At 42.5% G+C, this 14,774-nt stretch overlaps 1 protein-coding gene across 3 annotated transcripts in view; it reads left to right on the forward strand.

Annotated features, from left to right (window-relative positions):
• ccdc87 (coiled-coil domain containing 87) overlaps positions 1–12,244 on the forward strand; it is a 49,796-nt gene extending 37,552 nt beyond the window's left edge. For all 3 annotated transcript variants that reach the window (XM_033039678.1, XM_033039677.1, XM_033039681.1), the window contains 5 exons: positions 2,732–2,739; positions 5,139–5,309; positions 7,572–7,686; positions 10,057–10,199; positions 11,313–12,244. In XM_033039678.1, the coding sequence (XP_032895569.1) occupies positions 2,732–2,739; positions 5,139–5,309; positions 7,572–7,686; positions 10,057–10,199; positions 11,313–11,471 (596 nt within the window). In that variant the 3' untranslated portion in view covers positions 11,472–12,244. The remainder of the gene's footprint in view (positions 1–2,731; positions 2,740–5,138; positions 5,310–7,571; positions 7,687–10,056; positions 10,200–11,312) is intronic.
• Positions 12,245–14,774: the final 2,530 nt, after the last annotated feature.

Raw genomic sequence — 14,774 nt, forward strand, 5'->3', positions numbered from 1 at the left:
GGGGCTCCGAAATACTGACCGTGTTCAAAAATTCCGCGCGGCAATGGCCTGCCGGCCCGCAGTCGCCTCGACGCCGTACGCAACGCCTCGACGCCGTACGTCACGCGCGAACTTCCCGCTGACTTCGCTCGAACTTCATGTCACTCACTCGACCTCCGCGCGGCCCCCGCTTCTGGTTTGGTCGCGCTTGCCGCATGCAATCGCATGCTCGTGGGACAGGCCCTTTAGGTCGCGCTTGCCGCATGGAGTCGCATGCTCGTGGGACAGGCCCTTAACACATCCTGAAAGTTATCTTCCCAGAAAAACATGAATAATTGAATACATGGGAATTGGAGTGTACTGTGTGCACTTTTCTCACATACCTCATTAATATCATTCATGGTCCTCATGAAGATAACATCATTTCTCTGTTGCTGATAAATCTAACATGAAGTCTCGGTTTCCAAAGAAAACTGATTAATACATATTAGAAAGTGATAGATGGACTGGGCAAGTCTGTACCATGCTCACAGTATAAAGTAACACATTTCCAACCACTCAGACCTATGCACGGAGCTTGGAAATCATTCCACCCAAATAATATTTCTGAGATATTTTGTTACTTTGCATTTGGTGTCAGTGTTCATTTTTGCAGTTTGGGTGTAGCATATTAATCTGAACAATATGAAGGCAATTAGATGATGTTAGAAGATACAGTAACTAGTGCAGAGTATGAGTATATTGGGAGAGGGAAATAAACTCAGTGAAGCATTCTACCATGGAGAGATTATCATTCACTAAAACTTTTCCTGCTCATTCTTTCTTTTTATGCTGCTGCTAAGCAAGAGATCGTATCCACTGAGAATCTTCTGGTTGCAGCTTTGCTATATGCAATGCAGTGACACACAATGTAAAACAACTTTGCTTCTCAAAGGATCTGCTCACTCAGACACAAAACAGGCATGAAGGTGATGCGGGGTAGAAATTTCTCTCGCACCTCTGAGTTGCTGCTGGGTACTTCATCAACAATATGTTTCAAAATGCAGAACATGTGTGTATTAGACAGTGAGCAAACACTTCAGAGTTCATAGAGTTAGGGTAAAGGGGAGGCCATTTAAGACTGAGGTGAGAAAAAACTTTTTCACCCAGAGAGTAGTGAATTTGTGGAATTCCCTGCCACAGAGGGCAGTAGAGGCCAAATCACTGGATGGATTTAAGAGAGAGTTAGATAGAGCTCTAGGGGCTAGTGGAATCAAGGGATATGGGGAGAAGGCAGGCACGGGTTATTGATTGAGGCCGATCAGCCAAGATCACAATGAATGGCGGTGCTGGTTCGAAGGACTGAATGGCCTCCTCCTGCATCTATGTCTATGTCTAAGACTAGATTCATCATACATGGAAATGAGCACCTGCCAATTGATCGCATGAGTGTGAATTCTTATAAATCTCAGGAATTTCCAGTGGTACAGGGAGCGTTCAATTGTGTGCGTGAAACTATATGCAGAAAACATTGATGGTCAATGCTTGATATCAGCAAAGCAGGTGGGTATCATTCATTCCATGATGATCCACTGTGCCTCTGAGCCACTGGTCCATATTAAGAAAATTAGCGACCAACCTGAATTAGTATGCTAATGGCGTGTGACTTCATCAGCGAGTTCATAGAGGACTGTTTGCCGAAGAAGACAATCCGAGTGTTCCCCAAATGGAAACCATGGATGAACTGTGAAGGCCAGGACTGTGTCCAAGTCAAACGATCCCGAGTGGTATAAGAAAGCTCGGAATCGCTAACTTCAAGCAGTCATTGCATGCAAAGGATATGCAACAAAATACTAAACATGGCTACTTTCATTTACATGCCATTGCTCTGTCCCAAACAATCTGGCAACGTGCACTTTAACTACAAGTGATTTTTTTCTATTACAAATCTCAAGTTGTGGAGTACAGAGGCAAATAAATAAATGATGGGTCTTTGTCCCAAACATTATGGAGGGTACTGTGTTATGATCTGTAAGTTTGGCAGTGGAGGGTGTCATTGGTTGATATTGATCAGACGAGAATGGAAATAATCTTTATTGCAATATTGCGTCTGTGTATTGGAAACGTACTTTCTCCGATTCACTTCAAATGCAATTTATTTCATGATTTCACTACCACGTGCCTGCTTCGGTAGTTTTCCCACTGTGGGTGGAGGATCTCTTTGATCTCGTCCAGAACTGTGCCAAAATATCAGTTTCCTGGCTCTCACCCGTGGTCTCCACACCTACAGTCAACCTGCAAATACCTCTGGTTTGAACCATACCACCAATCCCACCCATGATGTGCTTTCTCTTTAAATTCAGTCGGTAGGACAGGCAGATGCAGGACAGCGAGTGAGGAAGGTCTGATAGCCTAAACTACCTTCATTTATTGGAACATTTCTGATGGGGAAGGAAGATGAATTCAGGGCATGGGTAGAAACATAACAGAAACATGCTTGGATTTTTTTTCCAGACTTTCCTCTAGTTTGCATTATTGCCTGCTTTTATTAAGATGATTGTAATGTGCTGACTATCAAATTCAGTCATTTTTAAAACTTTTAATATGATTAACAGCTTATTTCTGGAGAGTATTTCTAAACTGCAGACAATTTTGGTACACATTCTGATACATCTGTTTCTTATTGCCATAATGTAATATTTAATAATGCTGTCATTTTTTAATTGGAATTTCACTATATTAACAATGTTGTACTCTTGTTTATATTTTGCAGCTGCTCAGGTAAGATGACTGATGAAAAGGTAATGAAGTAATATTTTGGGTTCTGTTATTACATCCGAGTACCTTGAAGTATATCTAGAAATGTATGCTATTGATATTGCAACCATCCTTTAGATGTTGATGCCTATATTACAATCAGAACAAACATGAAATATTAATTAGCTATCACATCTGAGGAACTGTTTCATACATGTACGGAAATAACATGGGATTGTTGCGATTGTTTCCATGATTACAATGTCATCGTTTGTATTGATCTGCGTGAAAATATTGGTTTGGTTTTTCAAACCCATTTACCAACAGGTCACTGGGTTGAGATGCATGCCAATTATTGAAAATCAATATTTGTAACTAGGTAGTTGAAATTGGTCCATCATTGAATCCCTTTGGAGCTTGAAATCTCCTGAGACTTATGTTACTGGAAAGTCTCCATTGGTGGGGAATCAGATGCCTGTGAAATGTTTTGTGCACCTGGACTGTTGAATGGCAGAAGTTTAGGCTGAATGAAAGCTCCAAGCTCCAAGCTCCAAGCTCAAAAGCATTCTCTAATTTAGGCTGGCATTTCTGGGGAGGCAGGATCATTAACGTTTGTGATCAGTTAATGGAAAATCCAAGCAGAACAAACAAATGTGTAGGTAGATACAAAATGCTGAAGTCTCAGCAGGACAGGCAGCATCTCTGGAGAGAAGGAATGAGACCCTTCTTCAGACTGATGTCAGGGGAGTGGGTGGGACAGAGATAAAATGTGGTCAGAGGCAGTAAGACTGGTGGGAGAACTGGAAAGGGGAGGGGATGGAGAGAGAGGGAAAGCAAAGGCTACTTGAAGTTAGAGAAGTCAATGTTCATACTGCTGGGGTGTAAGCTGCTCAAGCGAAATATGAGGTGCTGTTCCTCCAATTTGCACTGGGCCTCACTCTCACTATGGAGGAGGCTCAGGACAGAAAGGTCAGATTGGGAATTGGAGGGGTAGTTGATGTTCTGAGCAACCGGGAGATCAGGTAGGTTTAGGCCTCATTACAGTACCTCATCTACTGTATCCGCTGTTCCAGGTATCAATTCCTGTACATAGACGAGACCAAGCGCAGGCTCGACGATTGTTTCGCCGAACACCTCCGCTCAGTCCGCCTAAACCTGCCTGATCATTGAAACCTTTGAATGGGGTTGAGAAGGAAAGATAGATCAGCCATGAATGAATGGTGGAGTAGACTTGATGGGCCAAATGGTCTAATTTTCCTCCAATCTCTATACTTATAAAACTCTGATCTTTGTGTGTGTGTGTGTGTGTGTGTGTGTGTATGTGTGTGTGTTTGTTCGTATATAATCACATCTTCTCGAAAAATCTACGCGGCAACGATAAGATTTTTACATATTCCGGTAGATATTTTTTCCGTGGCGTCTGAAATTGCCGTATCTGAAAATTCCATGCTTTATTTCTCGAGTTATTACTGCAAATGTTCAAAAATCAGACAAAACTTTGAAATAATAATGACTGTCTTTTGCTGATGACGTCACAATGGATCTGCATGCCTGCTGTCTTGCTCGCGCTGTGAGTGACGTCACCCCCCCCCCCCCCCCCCCCCCCCCACCTCTCCCTCCTCCCCCCGTTATTCAAAAGACGCTGTTGGCCTCTTTCCCACTCCCCCGGGCCTCTCTCCCACTCGCCCGGGCCTCTCTCCCACTCGCCCGGGCCTCTCTCCCACTCGCCCGGGCCTCTCTCCCACTCGCCCGGGCCTCTCTCCCACTCGCCCGGGCCTCTCTCCCACTCGCCCGGGCCTCTCTCCCACCCATCGCCCTGCGCTCTCTCCCCACTCGCCCGTGCCTCTCCTCCCAACTCGCCGGTCCTCTCTCTGCCTCATCCCACTTTTTCTCCCGTGCCTCTCTCCCACCCTCGCCCCGTGCCTCTCTCCCACTCGCCCGGGCCCTCTCTCCACTCCCCGCCTCTCTCTCCCCAATCGCCCGGGGCCTCTCTCCCACTCTCCCGGCCTCTCTCCTCCCATCCCCTCCCCCACTCCGCGCCTGCCTCTCTCCCAATCCCCCCCCCCCCTTCTCTCTCTCTTCTCCCCCCCCCCTCTCTCTCCCCCCTTTCCACCCCCCTCTCTGTGCCCCTCTCTGTGCCCCTCTCTTCAGACTGAAGAAGGGTCTCAACCCGAAACATCACCTATTCTTTCGCTCCATAGATGCTGCCTCACCCGCTGAGTTTCTCCAGCATTTTTATCTACCGAAGAAAATCAAGCAGCGTGGAAGTATGAAAGAGAAGAAAAAATGATAGATTGGGGAAGGAGGGTTAAATGTAGATCTAGTCTATGCACCTTTTTAGGAAGTAATATATTTTAAATCTGTACAAAGCACATACAATATACATATGTTTTTGTTTATTCATTGCACAACACCGATATTAGGAAAAATTAAGGGTTCAGAAACAGCTTGGGAAAAGACTGGACTTGGAAGATATAGAGGAACTACAGCTAAGACTTAAACGTATTTGGATTATACTGCATGTCCCTGATAAAGAACGTCTTGATATGGCCATTAAGTACAGCTCGCAAAAACACTGGCGCCAAGTTTACATGGTATGTATATTAAATATGTGGCTTAATTCAACCAAGACTTTAAACATACTTTAGACATAAGAACCACACAGTACCAAGTATAATTTTGCTATTGAAGAATTTATCAGTCCATCTAAAATATTCCAACCCATTAAGAAATAACTACATTGGATTTGATTGCAGTTGCTAGCTCTAGCCATCTTGTGCTGCTGTTGAGCAGTTTAAATTTCCATGTTTGCTTTCTGTTAAATAACAGGTTAAACTATTTGTTGAAACAAGGAACTGCAATTGCTGGTTTACACAAAGTGCTGGAGTATCTCGTGGAGTCAGACAGCATCACTGGAGAACATAAATAGGTGACATTATGGAATGGGACCCTTTCTCCGACTGATTGTAAGGGAGTGGGGGGGAAAAAACTGGACGAGAGGAGAGGCAGGACAAAGCGCAGCAGTAATAGGTGGACACAGTTGAAGGGGGATATGATAGGCAGATGGGTGGAACTAAAGCCATAGATTAAAGCAATATGTGTGTAACAGACTGATTGAAGAGATGGAAATTGTGAAGCCAGAGGAAAGAATGTAGTGAGAGGGGGAAAGAGAGGAATAGGTGTGAGTCCAAGTGGGGCACAAAGGAGGAGGTGGGGATAAGGGACAGTGTGTGAAAGAAAAGGGAGGGAGTGAGGGGTTATAGCTTATCGAAATTTGGAGAATTCAATGTTCATACCATTGGGATGTAAGCTACCCAAGTCAAATTGAGGTGCTGTTCCTCTAATTTGCATGTCGTCTCACTCAGACAATGGAGGGGGCCCAGGTCAGTAATGTCAATATGGGAAGGGGAGTTAAATGTTTGGCCACCGAGAGATCCAGAAAGCCCTGGCAAACTCAGCACAAATGTTCTGTGACCAGGCTTGGTCTCGCCAATATACAGGAGACTATGCTTGGTCTCGCTTCTTGTACATTGGGAAGACCAAGCGTAGACTCAGCAACCGTTTCAACGCAACGTTATGAACGTCTGAAGAAGGGTCTTGACCCGAAACGTCACCTATTCCTTTTCTCCAGAGTTGCCGTCTGATCCAGTTACTCCAGCTTTTTGTGTCTATCTTCGGTATTAACATTGAATTCTACAATTTTACATAACCTGAAATAACCCCCACACATCCCATTTCTCCCCCCCTCCCGTTCCCCCTCCTACATTCCTTCCTCTGGCTTCACGATTTCCAATTCTTCAATCAGTCTGTCTCACACCTGCTCTCCTGGCCTTTGTTCCAACCATCTGTCTACCAACAACCCCCCCCCCCATTCCTGTGTCGACCTATTGCTTTCCACAACACGCGCGCGCGCATGTGGCGCACACACTCTCTCTCTGTGAAGGGCTTCAAACCAAATTGTGTTCTCCAGAGATACTGTTTCACCTGTTGATTTATTCCAGCATTCTGTAGAACTAATTGATCATTTGTAAATTGATTATTTTATGGTTTTGTTGCTTTATTTGGTTTCCTGGAGATTCCCTTTCATAAATCAAGCCTCTCTTCAGTCTTGCCCCTTGTAATTACAAGTCAAGCCAGGACCCTGATCAAGATGCCTTGTTTGACATCTCTCCCCACACCTGCCTAGAGTGGTGTGACTGGTCTCATCTCTTTATCCTTTTTTATTCGTAAGCGGGACAGGCCTGCCTCTCTAGTGCCCCTTTGCTGATTTATTGCAATCCATAGCTTTAACTTGTTTTTCCATAAATGACCTGACTTATTTTCCATTTCCAATCAGTTGCTGCATTCCACAAAGAGATCAACAACCTGTGGCCTCAGTATTGCTTTATCACATGATACTTCTGACTGTGCTCTCCCATCTAATTATGATTGCTAATCCTTCAGTTTCTTCATCCATCAGTCTCCAATTCCCTTCTTTTCCCTTTTCCCCTCTCAATCCCAGCCTCTATTTCTATGAAACTTTTCCTCTTCTATCAAACATTATAAATCATTATTACCATGCCAAGACGATGAAGAGGAATCCAGGGACAGACTTGATTATTATTGAGCTTCAGTAGGCCATTTGGAATAAGACCTTTAAAGTCCCATCACTGACAAGAGGGAATTAAATTAATAGTAGGAAATGGTAGAAGTTATTAGATTACCTTGGGATGAAGGTGATCTAATGTTTTTTTCCGCATTATAATTTTTTGACTACACACATACATTTATTGGTGCCATTATTGCCCAAACATTTTTTAGATCAAGTTCATTTGGAATGCTATAGTGAGAACAAATAATATTTCTGTTTTCCTCAGGCGCTGGATACGTGGGAAAATGCTGTCAGACTGATTCAAGAAAGAGAATGTGTTTTGTTCAAACTTGAAAATTTTGAAAGATTTGCATCCAACCCTAACCGGTTCTTTGAAAAAGGTAGGTGAGTGAGGGAGTCACTTGTTGACAACAAAGGCCTGTTGTGGAATTTTGAAGAAGGGTCTTGTATTATTTCTTGCCTGTATTTACACAGGTATTAAACAATCAGGACATCATGGAATCCCTTTTTATATCATTTTAGAGACATTTTGACAAAAACGACAGTGTGCGCAATAAATGATACCTTGCACCATGGGGGAACTCCCAGTCCAATTAAATCTACTCTTCCTGGCAAGAGTGAAATGAAGCTGAATTAATTTTTGATGAGCAAGTTGTGAGATGTTCCAATAATCCAACTTTCACCTGGAATTAGACAAATCTATAATCATTCCTTCAAAGTTGCATCATTCAAGTTCAAGTTTACATTTATTGTCACTTGCACCAATTGGTAAAGTGAAATTTAGGTTACCATACAGCCATACGAATAAAAAAAAGAACACAACACACGATAGAATTTACCATGAACATCCCACACAGCGGAAACAATGCTTCCTATTGTGAGGGAAGGCAATAACGTTCAGTTGTCTTCCTCTTTGTTGTTCACCCGTGGTCGGATCCTTTGGAGCCCTCCACAGTCGCCGCTACGGTGGCCCGATGTTCAGCTCCTCTCGCCGGGATGATTGGAACTCCGACGTCGGAACGGAAGAACATTCTCACCGGCTTGGAGCTTCTGATTCGGCCACTTCTTACCGGAGACCGCGGCTCCTGAAGTCGACAGGCCGAGCTGGACGGAGATTCAACACTGGAGGCCCTCGGCAAAGGAATCCCAGGACTCCGCGATGTTAAAGTCAGCGCCGCCCGCGGCTAGAAACTCCGCAACCACAGCTCCACAACGTCAAAGCAGCAGGCCCAACACTCCGGAGCTTCAACACGGCGATCCCCGGTAAGGCATTGCCAGCTCCTCGATGGTAAATCGGGCTACGCTGCTGCTGAGTCTCTGGTTGGTCTCCGGCAGGAAAGGCCGCGCCAATCCAAATGGTGGGGGGGGGGGGGGGGAGACACAACTCGGAGAATAGTCGCATCCTCGACCAGGAAGTGACTGAGAAACAGTTTCCCCCTTTACCATCCCCACCTCCCCCACATAAAAAGACTAAGAAACCTCCCAAACATACTTTTAAACAAACTAAAAATAACAAAAAAGCGAAAAAACAGACAGACTGTAGGCAGAGGCTGCCATACATACGATGGTCAAAAAGCGCACCTGGTGGTTCATTAGCTTTGAAGTCAGTGAGAAGTCCTTGAACATTCATTATTGGTGTTCTAATTCTTACAGCTAGAGTGGATCAAATACTTGTCAAATTATAATAATACGTAGAAAAAAGACCTTTTGCCTGCCATTTTGCCTGTGAGTGTGCGATGATTCCTTTAAATAGTGCTATTAGCAGATGATGTGAGTTGGGTAGCTTCTCTGGGGCTAAAAGTTATGTTTAGCTATGCAAAGCTAAGCCCTGAAAAGACAGGGCTGACATAAGGTCAGTATTGCATGCTGTGTGAGAGCTTGAATGCTTTTCGTCTTTGCTCCAGTTTCTGCTTTTAAATGACCAAATATTGTTTTGTGAATAATGGATGATGAATAATGGATCTCTGGAAGCATGACCTTTAGTCCGATTCATTCTATGTGTGTGCATTACGAACATCACTTTGAAGATCTTTGGTGCTTATAGGACATTAAAAATACGTGCAATAATGGCAATTTCTCACCATAAATACTTTTTACTAATTTCAGCGGCCTCTTCAGCTTGCTAACACAATCAATGGAACTGAAAATTGCATTATTTCTACATGGACAGTTTTTCCCTTAAGGGCAGCATGTTGAAAATTAGAACCTATATATGCTTAACAAAAATGGTTCTTCAGTCTCAGTAATTAACACGATTTTTGTTCGCTGGGACTTTCACAAAATAATGTTTTACCATTAATGGAACATCTATAAGATATGATAGATTATTTGGAATGTTTACTAAGGATATAAAAATGGGGACAAGAAAATAAAGGAGGTTCATTATACATAGGATTCATCCCACATGTGTGTATTACGAACACCGTTTTGAAGGATTCTTTGTTTCCGTGAAAAGCCCTTCAGAATTTGTTGCGTCTTTAATGTAATTAATTGGATACATTTTTGAAGCCTTGGAAGGAAGGCTCTGGCTGAGCTAGGCTTGGCAGAGGGTTGGTGGAGGAGGTAGTGACTAATTTTAAATTAATCTCACAGTGAACAGATTATACATGTTGGCTGACTGATCTTCCTACTGCTCTGGGAAAGTCCATGGATACGGTTTATGACATTAGGTCTTCCCTTGGATGTGGAATATTTTCTACTTTCCTGGATAAAACTGGTGGTGATCCTATATTTTGTATTTTGTTTCACAGGTTACAAGGGCACCTCAACACTGAGGTTAAAGGAGTCCAGAAGGAGGGATCGGTTTTATTCCGACTTAACAACAATTGAAAAGCAATTGTCTAAAATTTTAATGAAGATTAAAGTCAGTTTTAAGGATGTTGTTACTTTCAAGGTAAGGGTGTTCAATCGCAGATTGTTGTGGGAATGTGAGTATTTGTACTTGAAATGCCATAACCTTTTGTCAATATGGTTAGATATGTCTTTTAACATTTTATGTGTACTGATACTTTGTTTAATACTCAGGATGCTGAGAGCGCCAATGGAATCAGAACTAAGAGGGGTCATTTTAGCATTCTATAGTGAAAGATTCTCTACCTGAAGTGCTGCTGCACTGGGAACCTGTGGTAGACTCCTCCTCTTCTTGCTGCTGCACTGGGAACTGAGCACGTATCCCTCCTACGCTTTGTGACAACTGTATCAATCAATCACCCATGGCTCGGGGTAGTAGAAAGGCTACCTTGTAAGGCCTGGTATTGGTCAGACTGGGGAAAGTGGTGCAGTTGTTCAGCCCTGGGATGTGGGGGTCATAGATGCACCCCAGCTGTCCTTTCCACAATGGAAGCTGCTGAACCATTGTATTTGTGGGTACACACCTTTCTCCAACCTGAAGACTTTTCTACAGTGCAAAGGCCAGCAACCACCATTGAAATTGTTACTAGACTGATGTCTTAAGATCTGGGAAAGCTGAAGAGATGGCAGATTTCATCACCTCTTACAGGTACTGTAGGATATGCGTAGTCTGTCCACACACATGTTGCCAGTCCTCAACAACGACCCACAATCACTGTATACAGCAGGTGCAGCTCGGAGTCTCGAATCTCAGCATTAAGCAGCTGTACCATTCACCACGCCCAGCCCAGCATCAGCCCCCACACTTTATTGCTGTGCGTTTGCCCTGGAGGAGATTATGGTTTTGTGCAGTTTCCTGGAACAACCAAGAGGATGGTGGTTCCCATCATTGCAGTGTGTATCCAAAGCAAATGTCTTCATTAAAGTACAGTATAAGGGGGCTACATATCTGTGAGTGAAAGGATGCAAGGACCAAGAGCACCAGATCAAATTAGTGCTTTGCAGTGTATTACTAAGCAACTAATCAAGTTGATAAAATAGGGCAGGCAAATTATTTTCACTTAGTTTTTATTCAGTTTTATAGCTGACTGCTAATTTGTGTAGAGAGTGTACTTGCTTATGATTTGCAACCAAACAATGTAACATTTGCTTACAGGGCCGGCCGTATATAGAGAAAATGCAACGGGATAAAGTGGAAATGCTCTTCTGGCTGCAGCAGGAAAGACGGAAATGTATTCTGCAGAAAATCTCAGCTGATGAACCTATAACACCTAAAGGTTCTATCCTTCACTCCTGCTTCTTATCAGATATATGAAAAATAATCGGATGTTCGAGAAAAGTTATCCCCATCCACACCACCCTTCTGTTGATAGTTTATTAACGATGACAAAGTTTAAAAAGAAACTTGCATAAAGGTATAAAATGGAAATGCCGTGAAAACAGGGGAGAGCCAATCATTGCTACATTCTGTGTTTTCTTCCTAATCCTTGCAGTAAGCTGTGATTTGCTGAAGGGGACATTTTAAGATTTTGTAATGAAGGTTTATTTTTAGTAAACTTTGTTACCTTTTGAAGGAACCTTGATATCTACCTCTTGTGTTTTTGAGGTACAAATGTTAACCCACTTCAGCACATCTCTTCGTATGGATTGATAAATTAAATATGTATTTTAATTCCTCAAATACTTCTAAGTATGTTCATTTCTTTTAAGTTGTATTTTTTTTAAATATGATTTTCATGGTAAATGTGTTAAGGTTATTTTTTGTTTCTGTTTTTTGCTAAATTTTCTATAATCTTTCATTATTATTTTAGGCTGTAACTGAACCTTATTATAATTCCCTTCTTCATTGTGATATCAGACAAATATGTTGCTATTAACCATCCAGCATCAGCTTTGAATGGTATCTGAAATGTGCTTTCTGTTAAAATCCATTACTTTAGAAGAGTAATCACCTTTGGAAGGTTTTTGTGTGGCCTCTGCTTTTTCCAATGTTAGCAATGCGATATCTATGTCCCCCATAGCAGCCAAGTGAATGTACATGAGAAGAAAATTAATTGGTGCAATAAAATAATAGCTGGTGCACACAAATGTATAAAGTTTGTGGCCTGTGTCACAGAACATTTAACCCTAGTATACAGATATAAATGAATTGTAAATATCTAGGACATAACCAATTAAATTTGAACATATTGCATGACAACCATACTTTTGTTTAACTTGCACTGAATTAACACTCATCCTACATTAGATTTTACACTATTTATTGCTTCATGAGCTGGCATTGAATGAAAGATTTGAAAACATACCAGAAATATTTAGCTGTTTTGCTTTACTGAATTATTTTTTATTTCCCAGTCGCCACTAAATTGTCCTGATGCTGAGGAATACTGATCCTTGTTCTGTTTGGTGACTGTTCTGTGATCATTGCTTCACTGCATGACTTAATCAAATTATGCCTCCTACTTACATAGAAACATAGAAAATAGGTGCAGGAGTAGGCCATTCGGCCCTTTGAGCCTGCACCGCCATTCAATATGATCATGGCTGATCATCCAACTCAGTATCCTGTACCTGCCTTCTCTCCATACCCCTTGATCCCTTTAGTCACAAGGGCCACATCTAACTCCCTCTTAAATATAGCCGATGAACTGGCCTCAACTACCTTCTGTGGCAGAGAATTCCACAGATTCACCACTCTCTGTGTGAAAAAAGTTTTTCTCATCTTGGTCCTAAAAGATTCCCCCCTTATCCTTAAACTGTGACCCCTTGTTCTGGACTTCCCCAACCTCGGGAACAATCTTCCTGCATCTAGCCTGTCCAACCCCTTAAGAAATGTGTACGTTTCTATAAGATCCCCCCTCATTCTTCTAAATTCTAACTAGTACAAACCAAGTCTATCCAGTCTCTTTGTCCATAGGCATTGTTTATAGCAAGGTCTTCTGCTGTCACTGGCAGAAGCTCTTTCATTAGTTCATGATATTTTTCAAGTACAACCTTGACGTCAGAGTTTTTACTACTATTTCTTTGTTGCCTTCTTACACTCCAGCATGACTCCATTCTTCTGGTCTTTAGACATCACTGCTTGGCAATTATCCTGACGATTCAACAAGAATTTAAAAGATAAAGTTTTACCTGCACAGCCCAAAAGAGTCACTTCTGTGCTCATTCGACTTTCTGGGATATTTGCCTGTTGACCTACTTTCCATAATTTTTCTGATAAAATGATGGCTGTGACATATTTTATGATCATTCACATAATCATTCTTCAGAAAAGAACCGTTCAGATTCGCTGATATACCTTGGTGATTTATGAATTTTTTGATACTTCAATTGAAAGTTAAAAAGCAGTCTTCCTGCAGGCAATGCTCAGGAAAAAAAATGCATTACTTAAGTCTCTTGTCACAAAGAACAGAAGATAATTTGAAGTGTTCAGGAATAGACTAGTTCAGAAGAAATGTAACTTCAAATCAAAGTTATATACTTGAGTTGCCTAGAGTCATAAAGTTATGCAGCACAGAATTGGGCCCTCAACCCAATTTGTCAGTGCCAATCCTGATGCCCATCAATGTTAATCCTATTTGCCTACATTAGGTCAATATCGCTCTACTCCCATATTCAAATACTTATCCAAATGCCTTTTAAAGATAATGATTGTATCAACTTCCTCTAGCAGCTCATCCCATACAATCATCACCCTCTTTGTGAAAATATTGCCCCCAATACTGCCTTTAAATTTCAGTTTTAGGCTCCACCAGCCTAGGAAAAAGGCTCCAACTATTTACAATATGCATGCTGCTCATGCTTTTATAAATCTTGGTTAGGTCATCCCCAGCCTCCTATGTTCCAGTGTGAATTAACTCAGCCTATCGAATCTCTCCTTATAAAGTAAAGCCTACCATTCTGGGCAACATCCTGGTGAGTCTTTAATGCACTCTTTCTAATTGCTATCACTTCCTTCCTGTATTGTGGCAATCAGAAATGCATACTATAATCCAAGTGGGACCTGACCAATGCTTTGTACAGTTGAAATGAGACAACCTATATCTTTGATCGATGCAAAAAGCTGGGGTAACTCAGTGGGACAGGCAGCATCTCTGGAGAGAAGGAATGGGTGACGTTTCGAAAGAAGGGTCTCGACCCGAAACATCACTCATTCCTTCTCTCCAGAGATGCTGCCAGTCCCACTGAGTTATTCCAGCTTTTTGTATCTATCTTCGGTTTAAACCAGCATCTGCAGTTCTTTCTTACACACAAGGAGCTGACTAAAGGGCCTGTCCCACTAATACGACTTTTCAGCAACTGGCTTCGACCTTCAAGCTCGCGGACACTCGCCTGAAAAACCTCGAGCTGGATTGACCATCAGCGATGAAACCGCAAGCTGGATCGACCGTCAACACACACACACACAAACACATGGCAAAGGCGGGGTCCAGGGAAAGCAGGGGAGCACTGTCTGAAATTCACACCTGCGATGAACAGGAAGGTAAAAGATGGCTGCCATTGTGTACGGTAAATCCTTTAGAGAGCGCGGAGGGGGGAAGAGAAGGAGTGGAGACACTTTTAAGAAGCCAGACAAATTTTAATAAAGTTTAGTGGGCATTTAACATTACCGGTTGGC

The sequence above is a fragment of the Amblyraja radiata genome, chromosome 21 (assembly GCF_010909765.2).
Source record: "Amblyraja radiata isolate CabotCenter1 chromosome 21, sAmbRad1.1.pri, whole genome shotgun sequence".
Classification (NCBI taxonomy): Eukaryota; Metazoa; Chordata; class Chondrichthyes; order Rajiformes; family Rajidae; genus Amblyraja; species Amblyraja radiata.